This window comes from Pituophis catenifer, unplaced genomic scaffold (genome assembly GCF_029215685.1).
Source record: "Pituophis catenifer annectens isolate HBS135680 unplaced genomic scaffold, rPitCat1.0.hap2 SCAF_2, whole genome shotgun sequence".
NCBI classification, from domain to species: Eukaryota; Metazoa; Chordata; class Lepidosauria; order Squamata; family Colubridae; genus Pituophis; species Pituophis catenifer.
Genome location: NW_027256882.1, coordinates 165,470,738 through 165,485,293, shown reverse-complemented (window position 1 = coordinate 165,485,293; position 14,556 = coordinate 165,470,738). Strand labels below are relative to the sequence as shown.

General features: G+C 40.1%; 1 protein-coding gene across 1 annotated transcript in view; it reads right to left on the bottom strand.

Annotated features, from left to right (window-relative positions):
- COL2A1 (collagen type II alpha 1 chain) overlaps positions 1-14,556 on the bottom strand; it is an 89,017-nt gene that overhangs the window by 7,116 nt on the left and 67,345 nt on the right. Inside the window, exons 41-50 of the mRNA XM_070934977.1 lie at positions 11,589-11,642; positions 9,414-9,575; positions 9,207-9,314; positions 7,743-7,850; positions 6,474-6,527; positions 5,335-5,442; positions 5,147-5,200; positions 3,392-3,499; positions 2,380-2,433; positions 1,386-1,493 (exon numbers count right to left, since the gene is read on the bottom strand). Coding sequence (XP_070791078.1) covers positions 1,386-1,493; positions 2,380-2,433; positions 3,392-3,499; positions 5,147-5,200; positions 5,335-5,442; positions 6,474-6,527; positions 7,743-7,850; positions 9,207-9,314; positions 9,414-9,575; positions 11,589-11,642 — 918 coding nt within the window. The remainder of the gene's footprint in view (positions 1-1,385; positions 1,494-2,379; positions 2,434-3,391; positions 3,500-5,146; positions 5,201-5,334; positions 5,443-6,473; positions 6,528-7,742; positions 7,851-9,206; positions 9,315-9,413; positions 9,576-11,588; positions 11,643-14,556) is intronic.

Sequence of the window (14,556 nt, the reverse complement as noted above, 5' to 3'; positions counted from 1 at the left end):
ATATCACATGGAACATCATATAATGTTTGCTTTGTTTTTTAGCTTGTTTTACCACGTGCAACCACCAGGGAGTCAACTCACAATTTAAAACTAAAGGAAGAGGGATTGTTAGATGATTGGCTATAACTCTGGCTTAGTATGATGTGCAAGTGAGTACAGCACATATGACTTTGTTATTTTCTGCTCATTTGAATCTGTGCATCATCCAAGTCTTGAATCAAGTCAGAGAAGTAAAAGACAAACACAGCTTAAAAAGGAAAAGCAGACATAAACCAGAAATTGACTAGACAAGCCACGGTTATTCTGCTTGTTTGCAAGACTTTTTTCCAGTTTTTGTCAACAAATCATGATTAAAACAAAGATCACTATGTGCTATGTGCAGAGGACATACAGTTGCTAGCCTCTAATGAGAAATGCCTTTTGGAATAAGATAGTTTATAAATTCAATAAGTAACAAGCAAATAAATATAAATATTTCACCCTATTATGGAGTTCCATGTTATTTTTTACTGATAGAATAATAACATTGATACAAAATACCTTGTCCTTCAATTAATTCCCCAAAGAAACAAATGCCAATATCCTTTTTATAATATCTTGTACTTCTTTATTTCCATTACAGGTAGACCTTGACTTATAACTGTTCATTTAGCAATGGTTCAAAGTTACAACGGCATTTATTTATTTATTTATTTATTTATTTATTTATTTATTTATTTATTTATAGTTTGATTTATATGCCGTCCTTCTCCGGAGACTCAGGGCGGCTTACAATGCATTAAGCAATAGCCTTCATACTTTTGTATATACCTGCTTAGTAGGGTTTTCGGGCCCTCCTAAGCGGTGTTCTTTTTTATACAAAGTCAGCTTATTGCCCCCACAATCCGGGTCCTCATTTAACCTACCTTAGAAAGGATGGAAGGCTGAGTCAACCTTGAGCCTGGTGAGATTTGAACTTGCAGTAATTGCAGGCAGCTGGCAGCTAAATGCTACTTAACAGCACTTTAGTCCGCTGCACCACCAAGGCTCATTAATGGACTTATGACAGTTTTTCACACTTACAACCACCCCTATGATCAAAAATTGTGATCAAAATTCAGACACTTGGCAACTGACTCATATTTATGATGGTTGCAGTGTCCTGGGATCACATGGTCACCTTTTGCGACCTTCTGACAATCAAAGTCATTGGGGAATCCAGATTTACTGTTACTAACTTAACGACTGCAGTGATTCACTGAACAACTATGGCAAGAAAGGTTGTAAAATGGGGGCAAAATTCACTTAACAACTGTCTCGCTAAGCAACAGAACTTTTGGGCTCAATTATGGTTGTTAAGTCAAGGACTACCTGTATTTATAGCTTTTTGGGGGGGAGTTACTTACAGCTGGACCAGTTTCTCCACTACGACCACGAGGGCCAGGAGGGCCAATAGGCCCAGGCATTCCATTAGAGCCATCTTTGCCAGAGGGACCAACGGGGCCTGGGGGACCCTAGGAGAAAGCCAAAAAAAAAAAAAAATACAGGTGAGAATCAGCTGCTCACAAATGCTGCCTATATAAGAAATGTACAAAGGAAAATATGGGAATGTGCAGAAATGAATAGACTAACATTGGCAATTAAGGGAAAGGAAGAATTGGAGTATTATAGGATATGGGGACAATTTTATCAATGGATAGAAATGAGATATAATAAAAATTAATATAAATGCAAGAAATTTGGAAAAAATGTTGCAATAAATTAAATTAAAATGTAAAAGTAAGATAGAAATGCAGTAAGAAAATGATGGTGAAGGAGGAATATGATGACACAAAAATATGTACTCAGATGACACACTGAATAATTAATGATGTATTGTTTAAATATAAAAATAAAAAACTTTTTAAAAATGTATAAGGGAAAGAACTTTGGGGCTGCAATATAAATTTGTCCAATCAATCAATCAATCAATCAATCAATCAATCAATCAATCACACTGATGCTCCCAAGTTTCTGCTACAAAAAAATTGCAGTATGAGAGCCTTCCCCAATCTGACCTGCTCCACATAAGGTGGAAACTTCCCAGCCCTTATAATGTGAGCCAGAAGGGGATTTGGAAACAAGAGATGTTCTACCGCTCCTCTTTGACTCGGTAGGAATCGCTTCTGTCCTCTCCCTAAACTAAACAATATCAAGGATTCAGAACCTGCGATTTTACGTTTCGATCGAATTTTGTGGGAAATCTTGGAGGGGAAAAAATATGAAATTCTGCAAATCGTAGCATCATCACATCTGATGAATCAAGAGTCCGTGCGGCAGATTGAATACCCATCAAACGACTGGTGACTTAAGCGTTCACGGAAATTAGCTTTTCTGAAGTACCCTGTTCATTGTACTTACCCTGGGACCAGAGGGACCAGCGGGACCAGATGTACCTTGATCTCCAGAAGGACCCTAAGGAAGAAAGGAAAAAAAGCTGCACAGTTAAATCTGAATTTTGTGCATTATAGTTTCTCCGCAGAGGAGCCCAAGTGGTCTCTACAACATGGAGCCTTCCTCCTTGTGATCTTTGATTCGTTGACCTTTGTGCATGGACTAACATGCCAGTGATCCTCTGTGCACCTTCATGTCGAAGGAGAAATTTATTACAAACTCATCCTATAGTATATACTGTATGCAACTGTATCTTTTGGAAGAGGCCATTAGTAGGGGACAGAATTGTCAAATAATAACTATATCCTGGACTGAAGATTCTTCGATCAGTTTTCAAAGATCCTCTGGGAGAGAATTTAAATTCCCAAGCCTTAATAGGGGTTATTTACTATACAGAATTTCAGTTCATAAGTCTTACTAAGAGTTACTGTATTTATGAAATCTTTGTAGAGAGGAATGCATACAGCATTGATTCGTATGACCTGATTCTTATCCTTGTTACAACAGAGGAACAGATCATCAATCAGAATAGAGCTGGAAGGAACCTTGGAGGTCTTCTAGCCCAACTTCCTGCTCAAGCAGAAGACCCTCTACCATATCAGAAAGGTGGCTGTCCAGTGTTTTCTTAAAAACCTCCAGGGATGAAGCACCCACAACTTCTGAAGGCAAGCTGTTCCTCTGGTTAATTGTTCTCACTGTTAGGAAGTTTCTCCTTAATTCCAGGTTGCTTCTCTCCTTGATCAGTTTCCATCCATTATTTCTTGTCCTGCCCTCTGGTGTTTTGGAAAATAAGGACCCCCTCTTCTTTGTGGCAGCCCCTCAAATACTGGAATCATCACTGCTATCATGTCACCCCTAGTCCTTCTTTTCTCTAGACTGGCCATACCATACCCAGATGACCATTCCCAATCTGTGGCAAGCCTAGAACGGAGCCTCTAGAGCTGAATCCTATCTAGGACGTGTTGAAATCAAAACTTACAGGAGGCCCAGGGAGACCTTGCAGGCCGGTGAATCCGCGGTGACCCTTCAGACCTCGTTCTCCTGCCTCTCCAGCTTCACCTTTGTCGCCACGAGGACCCTGTGTACCCTAGAAGCATAAAACACAAGCTACCTTCAGAAGGACTATAGGATCACAGGTAAGCTTGCTTGCTACAGAATACATGAGACGGTGGTGGTGTTACTCCACAATGCTTTATATATTCGCCCAGCAGAAAAGGAGAATAATTAACTTTCATTTTGACAGCAGCTCTACCTCAAGGTTGGCAAGTGAATTTCATAGTTCTGGTTGTTACGTTCTGATGTCACAAAGCTCCTGTGTTCCTTGCAAAGGATGTTATGACATCAACCCTGGCCCTAAGATTCCAATCATCTCTCTTGATACAATGCTAACTATAGTAATTAAACCAGAAAAAAGTTGGTTACTTTGAGCTTAATTTGAGGGTACTGAAACATGTTTATACCACTGAATCTAGTATTAATTTCTATGAATATTAGATCTGGATCTTTTAGGCAGAAACAGACAGATTACCTTGATATGTACAATTTAACTAGAAGATTATCGTGGTCTGGTCTTTCTTTAGCGGTAAATGCTTATAGCAGAAGCAAGCAGTTAAATGCTCCTGTGTATAAATAAATAAAAACGGAAACTACTAGGTCACAATGTAAACAAAAAAAAAGCCTCCAGCATTATTTTTATCTACAAAAAATGCCTCTGGGGCCAAAAGAGAACCCTGTGAGCATGCTTAAGCGGAAAATGATGGCTGTAGTTATTTGTTTGAAATTGTACTCACTTTCTGAGGAACAAATAAACAAAAATAAAGGAAAACCGGGGTGGTGATAGTGAACAAGTAGAAAGTATCTCGGGAGCTAAAAAAGATGGCAAGGAACTACTGTTCCATTTGGCCATATACGCCCTGGCAAAAATTCTATGATTAGACTAAATATGGCAATGCTCTCAACTTTTTTTTAGTGCATTCTAGCCACAGGCTGAAAGTGCTAGAATGCTGTCCAGCATTCAATCATGATGACTTCAAATGATAAATGAGAAAGATGTCCATTGACTTGCTCTTCTGGGTGAAATAATTAGTAGATCTTTAATGTGTTTTACGGCTATCTGGTAAAACGTTATTTCAATTTTAGAAACAACTTATTCATTTGTAAGACATATCATTTCAAGAAAATGAACATTTGAGGTACAGCTCTGTTTTTGGGAGATCTTGTGTTGCTTCTCAATTTTCTCTGGGAGAAGAAGGAATCCACTTCAGGGCTCTGAGACATCTTTAAATGATTGTTAGGATTACTGTCATTCCATTCAGAAAGCAGAGGCAAGGAAAGACCACCCCATCTCAGAGAAATGTGCAAGGAACATGCGGTTATTATACCCAAGAGGCATCTATTCAAGTATCACATAAACATACATGTGTATACATCTGTGCTGCACTTGGCCTCCGTTCCTGTAATTTTATTTTATTTTATTTTGTTCAGATGACAGGATTCACATTTTTAAGAGCCAGACCTACTTTACCCATTGACTTTGCAAAACATGAAGTGCTCCCCGTGGCACTGAGTCATTGTGCTAATCGCACAAATTGAAAATGAATTCTCCTGGCTATAGATTATAGCAATGATATGGCTGCAATTTGACTTGATTGCTTTTGGCTCTGGGGGAATTCTACAATGTTTACAGGAAGTCAGGAGAAGAAGATGGAGCCGGACAAAAGGAAAAAGTACTCACAGGTAAGCCCCTTGCTCCTGCAAGACCAGTAGGGCCAATGGGACCTTGAGGACCCTGGAAAAACAAAACAAAACAGTGAGATGTTGACCTAGTCTTCTGTCCATGAGAAGATCGAAGACTGTAGTTCTCAGAATGGATTTGAAGAGTTGGTTTCATTCTAGCGTCTTCCTTGTTACTAAACACTTAACTGTTTCACCTCTGTCTCCTTGTTTGCCAGTTGGACCAACAGGACCTGGAGCACCAGGTGAGCCAGGAGCACCATGACTTCCAACAGCTCCGGTCTCACCACGTTCACCCTGTTTGGAGAGAGAGAGAGGAAAGACACAAGTTCAAATATTTAATGCCACATACATGAAGGATGGAGTAAGAGACAACTACCCGACAGAAACTGCCTTTTCATTTGTAACGCATATTATTATTATTCTTTTATTCATTAAACATGAAGTATCATCATCATCATCATCATCATCATCATCATCATCATCATCATTAGCCCCAATTCAGGACTATGCTATTAGGAGACACAGCATACCATAGTCAATGCTAGAAGAAGCCATTTGGGAAACATTTGGGAAGACTAGCCAGCTATGGTTGTTTGGAACCCAACCCAGTGTGATACGGACACAATTATCCAGAAATTCCTTGCAGAGGTTCCCCCTTTATGTTATTTATTCACATTTACTATTTGATTGTCCAAGGCCAACTACTCATAAATGATTTTGGATAGTTTATATGGATTACCGTAAAAGCAAAAATGTCACATTAAAACCATCACCTATTCTATCCATGCTGCCCTCCCTGTCAGGCACAAAGGATCAAGACCATATATTAATTTGCAGTTCAGAAAATTTATTGCTGAAGCCTATATACAAGAATTTAGTTACCGTAACTAAAGTTCAATATTAAATTGCCGCCAGGCAAGGGTCAACAAAATTTAAGAGGGGTTGGACTTGAATTGTTTGTGGGAATGTAATGATTCTAAGCTGATGACATGCTTAACTCCACCCCTCAGTTCTGCCTGCTTTTCTACTATACACTCCATTCTAACAGGGGGAAAGAGTTTAGGTTGTCTAATACTGCACTCTATCATGAAATCTATGCTGCCCTAGGGGACAAAATGGGACATTTAAGAGTCAGAAGATAGCGGCTGAGAATATGAATGGAGAAAGAAAGCCATATAAGGGGCAGGCATCCTGTCTGAGATTGTATGAGTAAATTACTCTCTCTTACAACTTCCTAATCAAAAGCAATGATGAAACACTAACCAAATAAAAGGGGCAAGTTAAAATAGATGCCTAGAGCTTATCAATTCCTTCAATACACTTACCTTCGGTCCCGGGGAACCATCTCTGCCTGGAGGACCATCTGAACCAGGATTACCCTGAGAACAAGAAGGGGGTAGTTATTTCTGAGAAAGCCAGGAAAGTGCTTGTGCAGCAGAGGTCTGGCAATTAGTTAGGAGTTGGTAGCAGCAGCTTCTACTAATATAAAACTACGTATGTTGTGTGATGACCTGATCCTTGAATTGTCCCATACCACCTACTCATCTTAACAGAAGGTCTATCTCTTGGAGGTCAAACTAGAGCAAACTCTGGTTTGGTAAATTCTCATCTGAAATACAGTTGTTATACTATTAAAAGGCTCCTCGGGGCTGCATGCTGTAGTTACCAAGCTTTAGCCTAAGCTAACCAGCAATAGCAAACAGGGCACACAACCAGAACTATTTCCCATTTGCTACTGAACCCAAACCCTCACCATCTTCTAGCTTTCTGCAACCCACTTTCCAAATTCACCCTTTTTAAATTTTTGTATGAGCTCTATTCGTAACTGCAGCTTCTATCACCTTTGTCATCTTATTTATCCACTTTATGGTGATGGACGAAGGAATACATTGAAAAGTCCTGTCTATTAGTCTGAGCATCTGCTTCATCAATGCCTTATACCATTTCTAAAACTATTCGATCAGAAAACAAAAATATTTCCATTGAGGAGATTGTGGATGTATTTTTTTTTTTTTAAAAAAAATAAATATGCGGCAATAAGAGCAATGGCTTTAAATTAGTGTCTGGGTGGACCATATGAACAAGAGAAGGTATGAGCCAAGCCCTCCCCAAATCCAGCTGTCAGATCATATCAACCTCCGCACTATTTTGCCATGAGCTCCCTTGTCCTCTATGGTTGCTAATATGGGGGGAAGGCATCTGCCCTCTTTCAGAGGGGAGCCGTAGGCTTTTGATTAAAGTTTGATTCTGCATTAATCCCATTCACTAAGAGGAACTTTCAATAAAAGCCAAGACTCAAGGAATAAATATGTTTGGAAACCGGACATATACTCATCATGAACTTGGGGATGACTCTATCAGATACTCCTTGAAACAGAATTCTGAAATATTGGATGTAGTGTCGTGCTGCGGTCACATTATGGGCTGCCATCATGCCTAGTCATGAAATAACTCAGCATAATGGGGCAGGATAGATATTTATTTAAATATACATTCTCTTGAGAGGAAGCGTCCATCACAAATTCAGTATGACAAACCAGAAATGCATTTTTTGTATTCCAGATGAGAAACATGCCTAGGTTAATTAGACTCACCTCACGGCCAGGTTCACCAGAGGGACCAGTCAAACCGGGTGGACCAACTGGGCCAGGTGGGCCTCTATCTCCTGGACCTCCAGGAGATCCTTGTTTACCAGGCTCACCCTGGGGGAAGAAAACCAATTTAAGCAAGCAGAAGACTATTTTTGACAGTAAACTGGACAAGGTAAAGTGAAAATCCTATGCCTATTTTTCCTCAAAATTAAGTAGTTGAGCTAAAAATTGTTTGCCCAGTTTTACTCCATAATCATGATGATGAGAAACCTATTTAGTGCAAGGTCGGTTTATGAATTTTAAAACTTGGATGAACTGAAAATTCCCAGAAAAATACTGGCAGAATTGTGTGAGCAACTGATAATGCTTTTTAATTGAGCTATCTCTAATATCCCAATAAAATACTATTTCCTCACCATTTATTTCAGGCAACAAATCATTCCCTCACATAGCCAGTATTTTTTCTTTTCTTTTCTACACAGTGTTTGGGTTAGAAGAGTTCACTCTAAGAGAAGAGATAGATTGAATAGGCAGCGACTTGTGCGGTTAAGCAAACCTGAAAAAATAAAGCCTCTTCCTGATTCTGCTGACAGAATCAAACCTAGTAATGGGGGAAAAAATCTTATTCCAATCTCCTTTAGGACAGTAATTTTCAGACACAGGATGAGAGGTGACTCATCTCACAGATGATAATTAAACCTTGCATTCTGGTATCTTTGATGTCCAGACATGACAAAACATGGGTTTTGTTTTCATATTCGGTAAACTAAGAAAGTCAGAAGATAGATTTATTAAATTTGTATAATTTCTCATTCATAGAATTTCTTTTTTTCCTTATTCAACATTTTAAAATGCTTTCTTCGTAAGAGGCCGAATGCAGAGAATGCAATTGATATAGTTCTCACAGATGCTGTGTGCCATGTTGAAGGGATAACAAGCCAGAAAATCAACAGAATACTTGATAAGTAGCAGCTTAATACTATCACTACATTCATGTTGGAAGCGCTACCAAGACGCTTCTGGATTGAAAGGATTATAGCCAGTGACATCATTGTTGCCCAGGGGATGGCTGAGCGGGCTCTTTTTGAGTACCCAATATGTTCCCACCGAAGTGGTACCTGTTTATCTACTTGCATTGCATGCTTTTGAACTGTTGGATGGGCAAAGGAACGGGAACTTATTCCGTCATGCGGCTTGCTCTCGGGTTTCGAACTGCTGAGCTGCTGATCTCTCAATGGCTGACTCAGAATTCAACCACATGAATCACCACAGCCACTTTAGCTTAACGCTCAAAACATTAAAAATTATTATTAACCTAATATCGATTTTGTATAAAAAAAAAAGTGACAAAAACCTTGGATATCTCCCAAATTCAGAAGCTGGGAAATGGACTGTCCTTGAACTGAGCATACATTGTACACTTCTCGATGTATATTTTTCAAGGTTGTTAGCCCTCAAGGTACTTACAGAAGGCCCAGGCAGACCAGGAAAGCCTCTTTCACCTCGCTGACCGGGAAGACCAACTATTCCTCTCTGTCCTGCCAAACCCTGAGGTCCAGGTGGGCCATCTGCACCCTGGCAAAAGGAAAGAAAGACAGAAGGGGATGAATTTGCATTAGAAATAGCAGCAGGCCAAGTCAGTAACTTACACAAGACCACCAGCTGAATACATACAGGAGGGCCATCTTCTCCAGATTCTCCCTTCTCGCCTCCAGGACCAGGAGGGCCTTGCAAACCTGGATCACCAGTACGTCCAACTGGCCCTGCGTCACCACGGGCACCCTTGGGACCATCTTTTCCAGAAGCACCAGGTGGGCCTGGGGAACCAGGGTTACCCTAGAAAGATAAAAAGCAAATACAATCCTAGGTTGTATAAACAGAGGCATAGAATCAAGATCGCCTGAAGTATTAGTATCACTTTATAAAGCCCTAGTAAGACCATACCTGGAATACTGCAACCAATTTTGGTCACCATACTACACAAAAAATGTTGAGACTTTGGAAAAAGTTCAGAGAAGAGCAACAAAGATGATCAAAGGCCTGGAGACTATAACATATGAAGAACAGCTGCAGGATTTAGGTTTGGCTAGTCTAGAGAAAAGAAGGACTATGGGTAACATGAAAGCAGTATTCTGCTATTGGAGGGGCTGCCACAAAGAAGAGGTTAATTTATTTTCCTAAGCACCAGAAGGCAAGGCAAGAAACAATGGATGGAAACTAATCAAAGAGAGAAGCAATCTGAAATTAAGGAGAAACTGCTTAATACTGAGGACAATTAACCAGTGGCAAGTTTGCCTCCAGAAATTGTGGGCGCTCCATCACTTTTTAAGAAGAATCTAGACAGCCACTTATCTGAAATAGTATAGGTTCTCCTGCTTGAGCAGGGGGCTGGATTAGAAGACCTCCAAGATCCCTTCTAGCTCATTCATTCTAATTCTAAATCATAAACCATCTTAATAAAAAGAAATGTACATGAGTTGGAGTAGTTTGAGGAATCAAGCAACCACCCCGATCTCTTATATAAAAACGAATGCCTTTCAGAGAAAACACGCCTAACTTGCATAGAAAAGAATGAGCAGCTGTTTATTTATGGGACATTATAGTTTGAGGTGGCTTATAATGAGAGTTGGGATTTTTCAAAAGGAAGGAAGGAACAATACTCTCTTAAAATTGTATAGTATTTCTCTATTTGTCTAAAACCCATCAGAACCTAGAAATAAGGATGGATTCCTGGAAATGCCATTTTTTTGCCAGAAGCTCATAGGCATGGCCAGAATCACAAAAGCTATCAAGCCTACAATTTCTCTTTTATAACATGACCTTGCATACTTCTTCCATCCTGCTAATTCAGCAAGTGTTACTTCCGTCATTAAGAGGGATTCATTTTTCCCTCTCTATGATTGGCTCATCTAAAAGTCAGTGGAAATTGTTTCTGAATTGTTTTCTACAGCTTTCATTGTTGCCGTGCAACCAGAACTCAGATGACTGTAAAGTCTGAGAGATCACAACTAGCAGACACATCTTTTGTCACAGGAATCAGGACAGACAATGGCATTTGGCACTCTTTTTCAGTGCTACAGCTCCCTCTACTGATATAAAGCCTACAATGGTTTTTTTCTCTGAAGAAAAGCCAGCGAAGAAGAAACTCATCAAAGTCAATTGGAACTTTGCAACCAATACATTTAAATATATGAATATGTAATTTCTCCTCCTTCAATATTTTGTTTTATTGTATTAATCTGAACCAACCTACGCAACATGGCAAGCTTTTTTAAAAAATGGGATTCTAATTTTATCCTCATAAGCAAGTTAAGGTAAGGTAAAGGTTCCCCTTGCACATATGTGCTAGTCGTTCCCGACTCTAGAGGGCGGTGCTCATCTCCATTTCAAAGCCGAAGAGCCAGCGCTGTCTGAAGACGTCTCCGTGGTCATGTGGCTGGCATGACTAAACGCCAAAGGCGCACAGAATGCTGTTGCCTTCCCACCATTTTTTATATGCTTTCGAACTGTTAAGTTGGCAGAAGCTGGGACAAGTAATGGGAGCTCACCCCATTACGCGGCACTAGGGATTCGAACCGCTGAACTGCCGACCTTTTGATCGACAAGCTCAGTGTCTTAGCCACTGAGCCACTGCGTTCCTCTGTTAAAGCAAGTTAAATTATGTTTCATTTTGTTTCCTGTTGGAACCTTCGAAACTTTGAACCATCATTTCAGTACCGTAAAATGGTTGAAGCTGGGAAAGAGAGCTTGTGCTTTTCTATATATACATATCATTCTTCTTCCTACACTGCTGATATTAAAATGAAAAAACAACAACAACAAAACAATGGCAGACAACGAAGAACTCACATTGGGACCAGGTGGTCCAACCCGTCCTGCTGCACCAGGGAATCCGGTGGCGCCCTAGAAAAGAAATAAGATATCATAAGCCGAACACCTCAACAAGCAGCATTTAACACACTGACAAACAAGTGGTGAAGAACCTTCCTCTTGATTTTCTGCCTATTTCTCGAGAAATAAGGTTTAATTTCAGTAATATGCCTCAGAAATTTGGCGGAAAGCGTATCCTGTTGGGATAGAGATGGGAAGATCTCCATACAGTCACGGAGTTCACTGGGTGACTCTGAGCCAATCATATTACCTCAGTCTAACCAATCCCACATGGTTGCTGTTATGAGGACAAAATGAGGGGTCATCCCAAAAAAGGTTATCTTAAGTCCTTGGAGGAACTGCAGGATGCAAGACATTCATATATAAGGACATGCAATACATTCTTTTTTTTTTCTTTTTAAAAGGAAAAAAATCCTTTTGGATTCTGAGGATCAGACAGAGGGCAGATCAGTGGTGAAATGTAAAATTTGTTACTACCGGTTCTGTAGGCATGGCTTGATGGGGGGGTAATGTGACTGGGTGGGCATGGCCAACTCTTTTTTTTTTACTTTTAAAAACATTTTTTCTACAACTTCTTCTGCCAAAGAGGTTGTAAATAAATGCTTTTAAAAGCCTCTGACGATCAGGCTACTCAGCTGGGATCGCCAGAGGCTTTTAAAAGCATTCCCCCCCCCCCACAACCTCTTCGGCTGAAGAGGTTGCAGAAAAAATGCTTTTAAAAGCCTCTTACGATCCCAGCTGAGCCACACAATCATCAGAGGCTTTTTTTTTTACTTTTAAAAGCATTTTTTCAGCGGAAGAGGTTGTAGAAAAAATGTTTTTAAAATAAAAAAAAAACAGCCTCTGATGATCGCACCGCTCAGCTGGGCCCTGGGTGGTACAGGGATTTTTGCTACCGGTTCTTCAAACCACCCAGTGCCATCGCTACCAGATCAGTCGGTCTGGTCCAAACCGGGAGCATTTCACCCCTGGGGCAGATATTCTAAGGAAGACCTATATGGCCCTGCTGGCATTTACAATAAGGAAGAAGGGATGTGCTTCCTTCCAAATTTGGATGGAGGGGACTAGCACTTTCAGGAGATATAAATGGCAGATTGCTTGTTTGTGTTAATTCCATTAACAGACTAAGTCTACTAAACACATTTCCTAGTAGATTTAGGAAAACTAATCCCAAATCCCCAACCAATATTTTTTTAATTCAGAAGCAGGTAGATTTTTTTTTTTACTTGCTGGACACCCTGGGTAGGTCATAGGTGGTCTCACACAAAGATTGCCCTGCTAGGTGGGACTAGTTACAAAATAAGTTTTAAGGAGAAGGGAAGCTATCCGTATCTATCCTTTATGTTTCTCCTGGAGGGACATGGTACATGGTCTTCTTTGTCCTGAAGGAATGGGAGGTGGGCATACTTCCAAAGAAGCACTAGCCTTTGGCTATCAGGCATTTTTATTTCCTAAAAATGCTAATGGGGATGTATATTTCCAAATACTCTTCGAAATAAATATTATGCTGACAGTTTGCTTTGCAGCATGACTGCTTCCCATTTCACTTCATGTTTAATTTAAAAAAAAAAAGAACATTAGAAAGTCAGATGAGGCAGAGAACCTTAGGCAATATAAGGTTTTGTGGGCACTGTACTGTACAAGGGTATTAAATTGAAATATTTTTTTGCTCTAATTTGCAGCCCATCAGAACATCCACGTTCACTAAAAGCATCTGGCAAGACAATTAGTTCACAGATGGGTACAGACTGAGTTGCAATCTTCTCTTTTCTACAAGGTAAAGGTATAATTTGCTGCTTCCCGAGAAAGAGTGATTAATAAAAGCATCTCCTATTGATTTGACTCATTTGCATCTTCTAAGGTCAGCCTGGAGACCAGCAAGGACAGTGACTTTATTGTCTTAAGAAAAACATAACGAAGACATGTCCTGTAAGACATGCACTATGAAATGCTGAGCATAATGACACCAAAAGACACCCAATACAACTCTCTCCAGGGGAAGGAAAAAGATTACTCCCATTCCAGCCATCAGAACTATGATGGAATTTATGAGTCAACATGCTGGGAATACAAAGATTGGGAGTGGGGTGGCTGATTTACATTAACTTGCAGTAACCTAAAATCCAAAGGCAGGATTAAAGATAAACCTCTCACTTGATGGTATATTAAGGTAGGGTATTATTTTTAAATCACAATCCAGGTTGTTTGTGATTATCTTTTTTTGGGATGGTTTTTAACAGGCCCACAGCCTCCTCCTAAATCAGGGGTCTGCAACCTTAAACACTCAAAGAGCCATTTGGACCCATTTCCCACAGAAAAGAAAGCACCGGGAGCCACAAAACCCTTCCCGTGCCTGACTATTTCTTGAGTGGCCAGAAAACTAGCATATGTAGCTGAACTAAACATTCTGTTTTCTTTTGAAACTTTTCTTTTTTTGGATTTATCCATGGTTGGCCTACCGGGGGTTGAAAAGCTCAGTAAATTGTTTGCCGTCAGGTCCCGCACATTGGCGGTTGTGACGCATATTTTGAGTGACAGAGCGGTAGCAGAGGGGTGAAAGAGCCACATGTGGCTCCAGAGCCGCAGGTTGCTGACCCCTGTCCTAAATATTTAATCAAGTCTAACACTGCTTAGATTTTTTTTTTTAGATCAGTTCAGATTGAGCAGTATTGCCATCTAGCGGGCAACTGTGACATGACATCGGTAAAGCATCTTTTTGTGCTACCATTATTTTTGTACACAATAAGATAAAGAGTCAACAATAGGATGTGGAATCCTTTTTTGTCTTGAAGCTGCATTTTCATTCATCTCCGGACATCTGTTTTGACATAGGTTAGAATAAAAGTGGAAAGGGTGTCCCCTGAGGTTATTCTTCAGATACCAGCTACAAAGCCAAGCGGAATAACCATTGACTTGAATTCTCCAA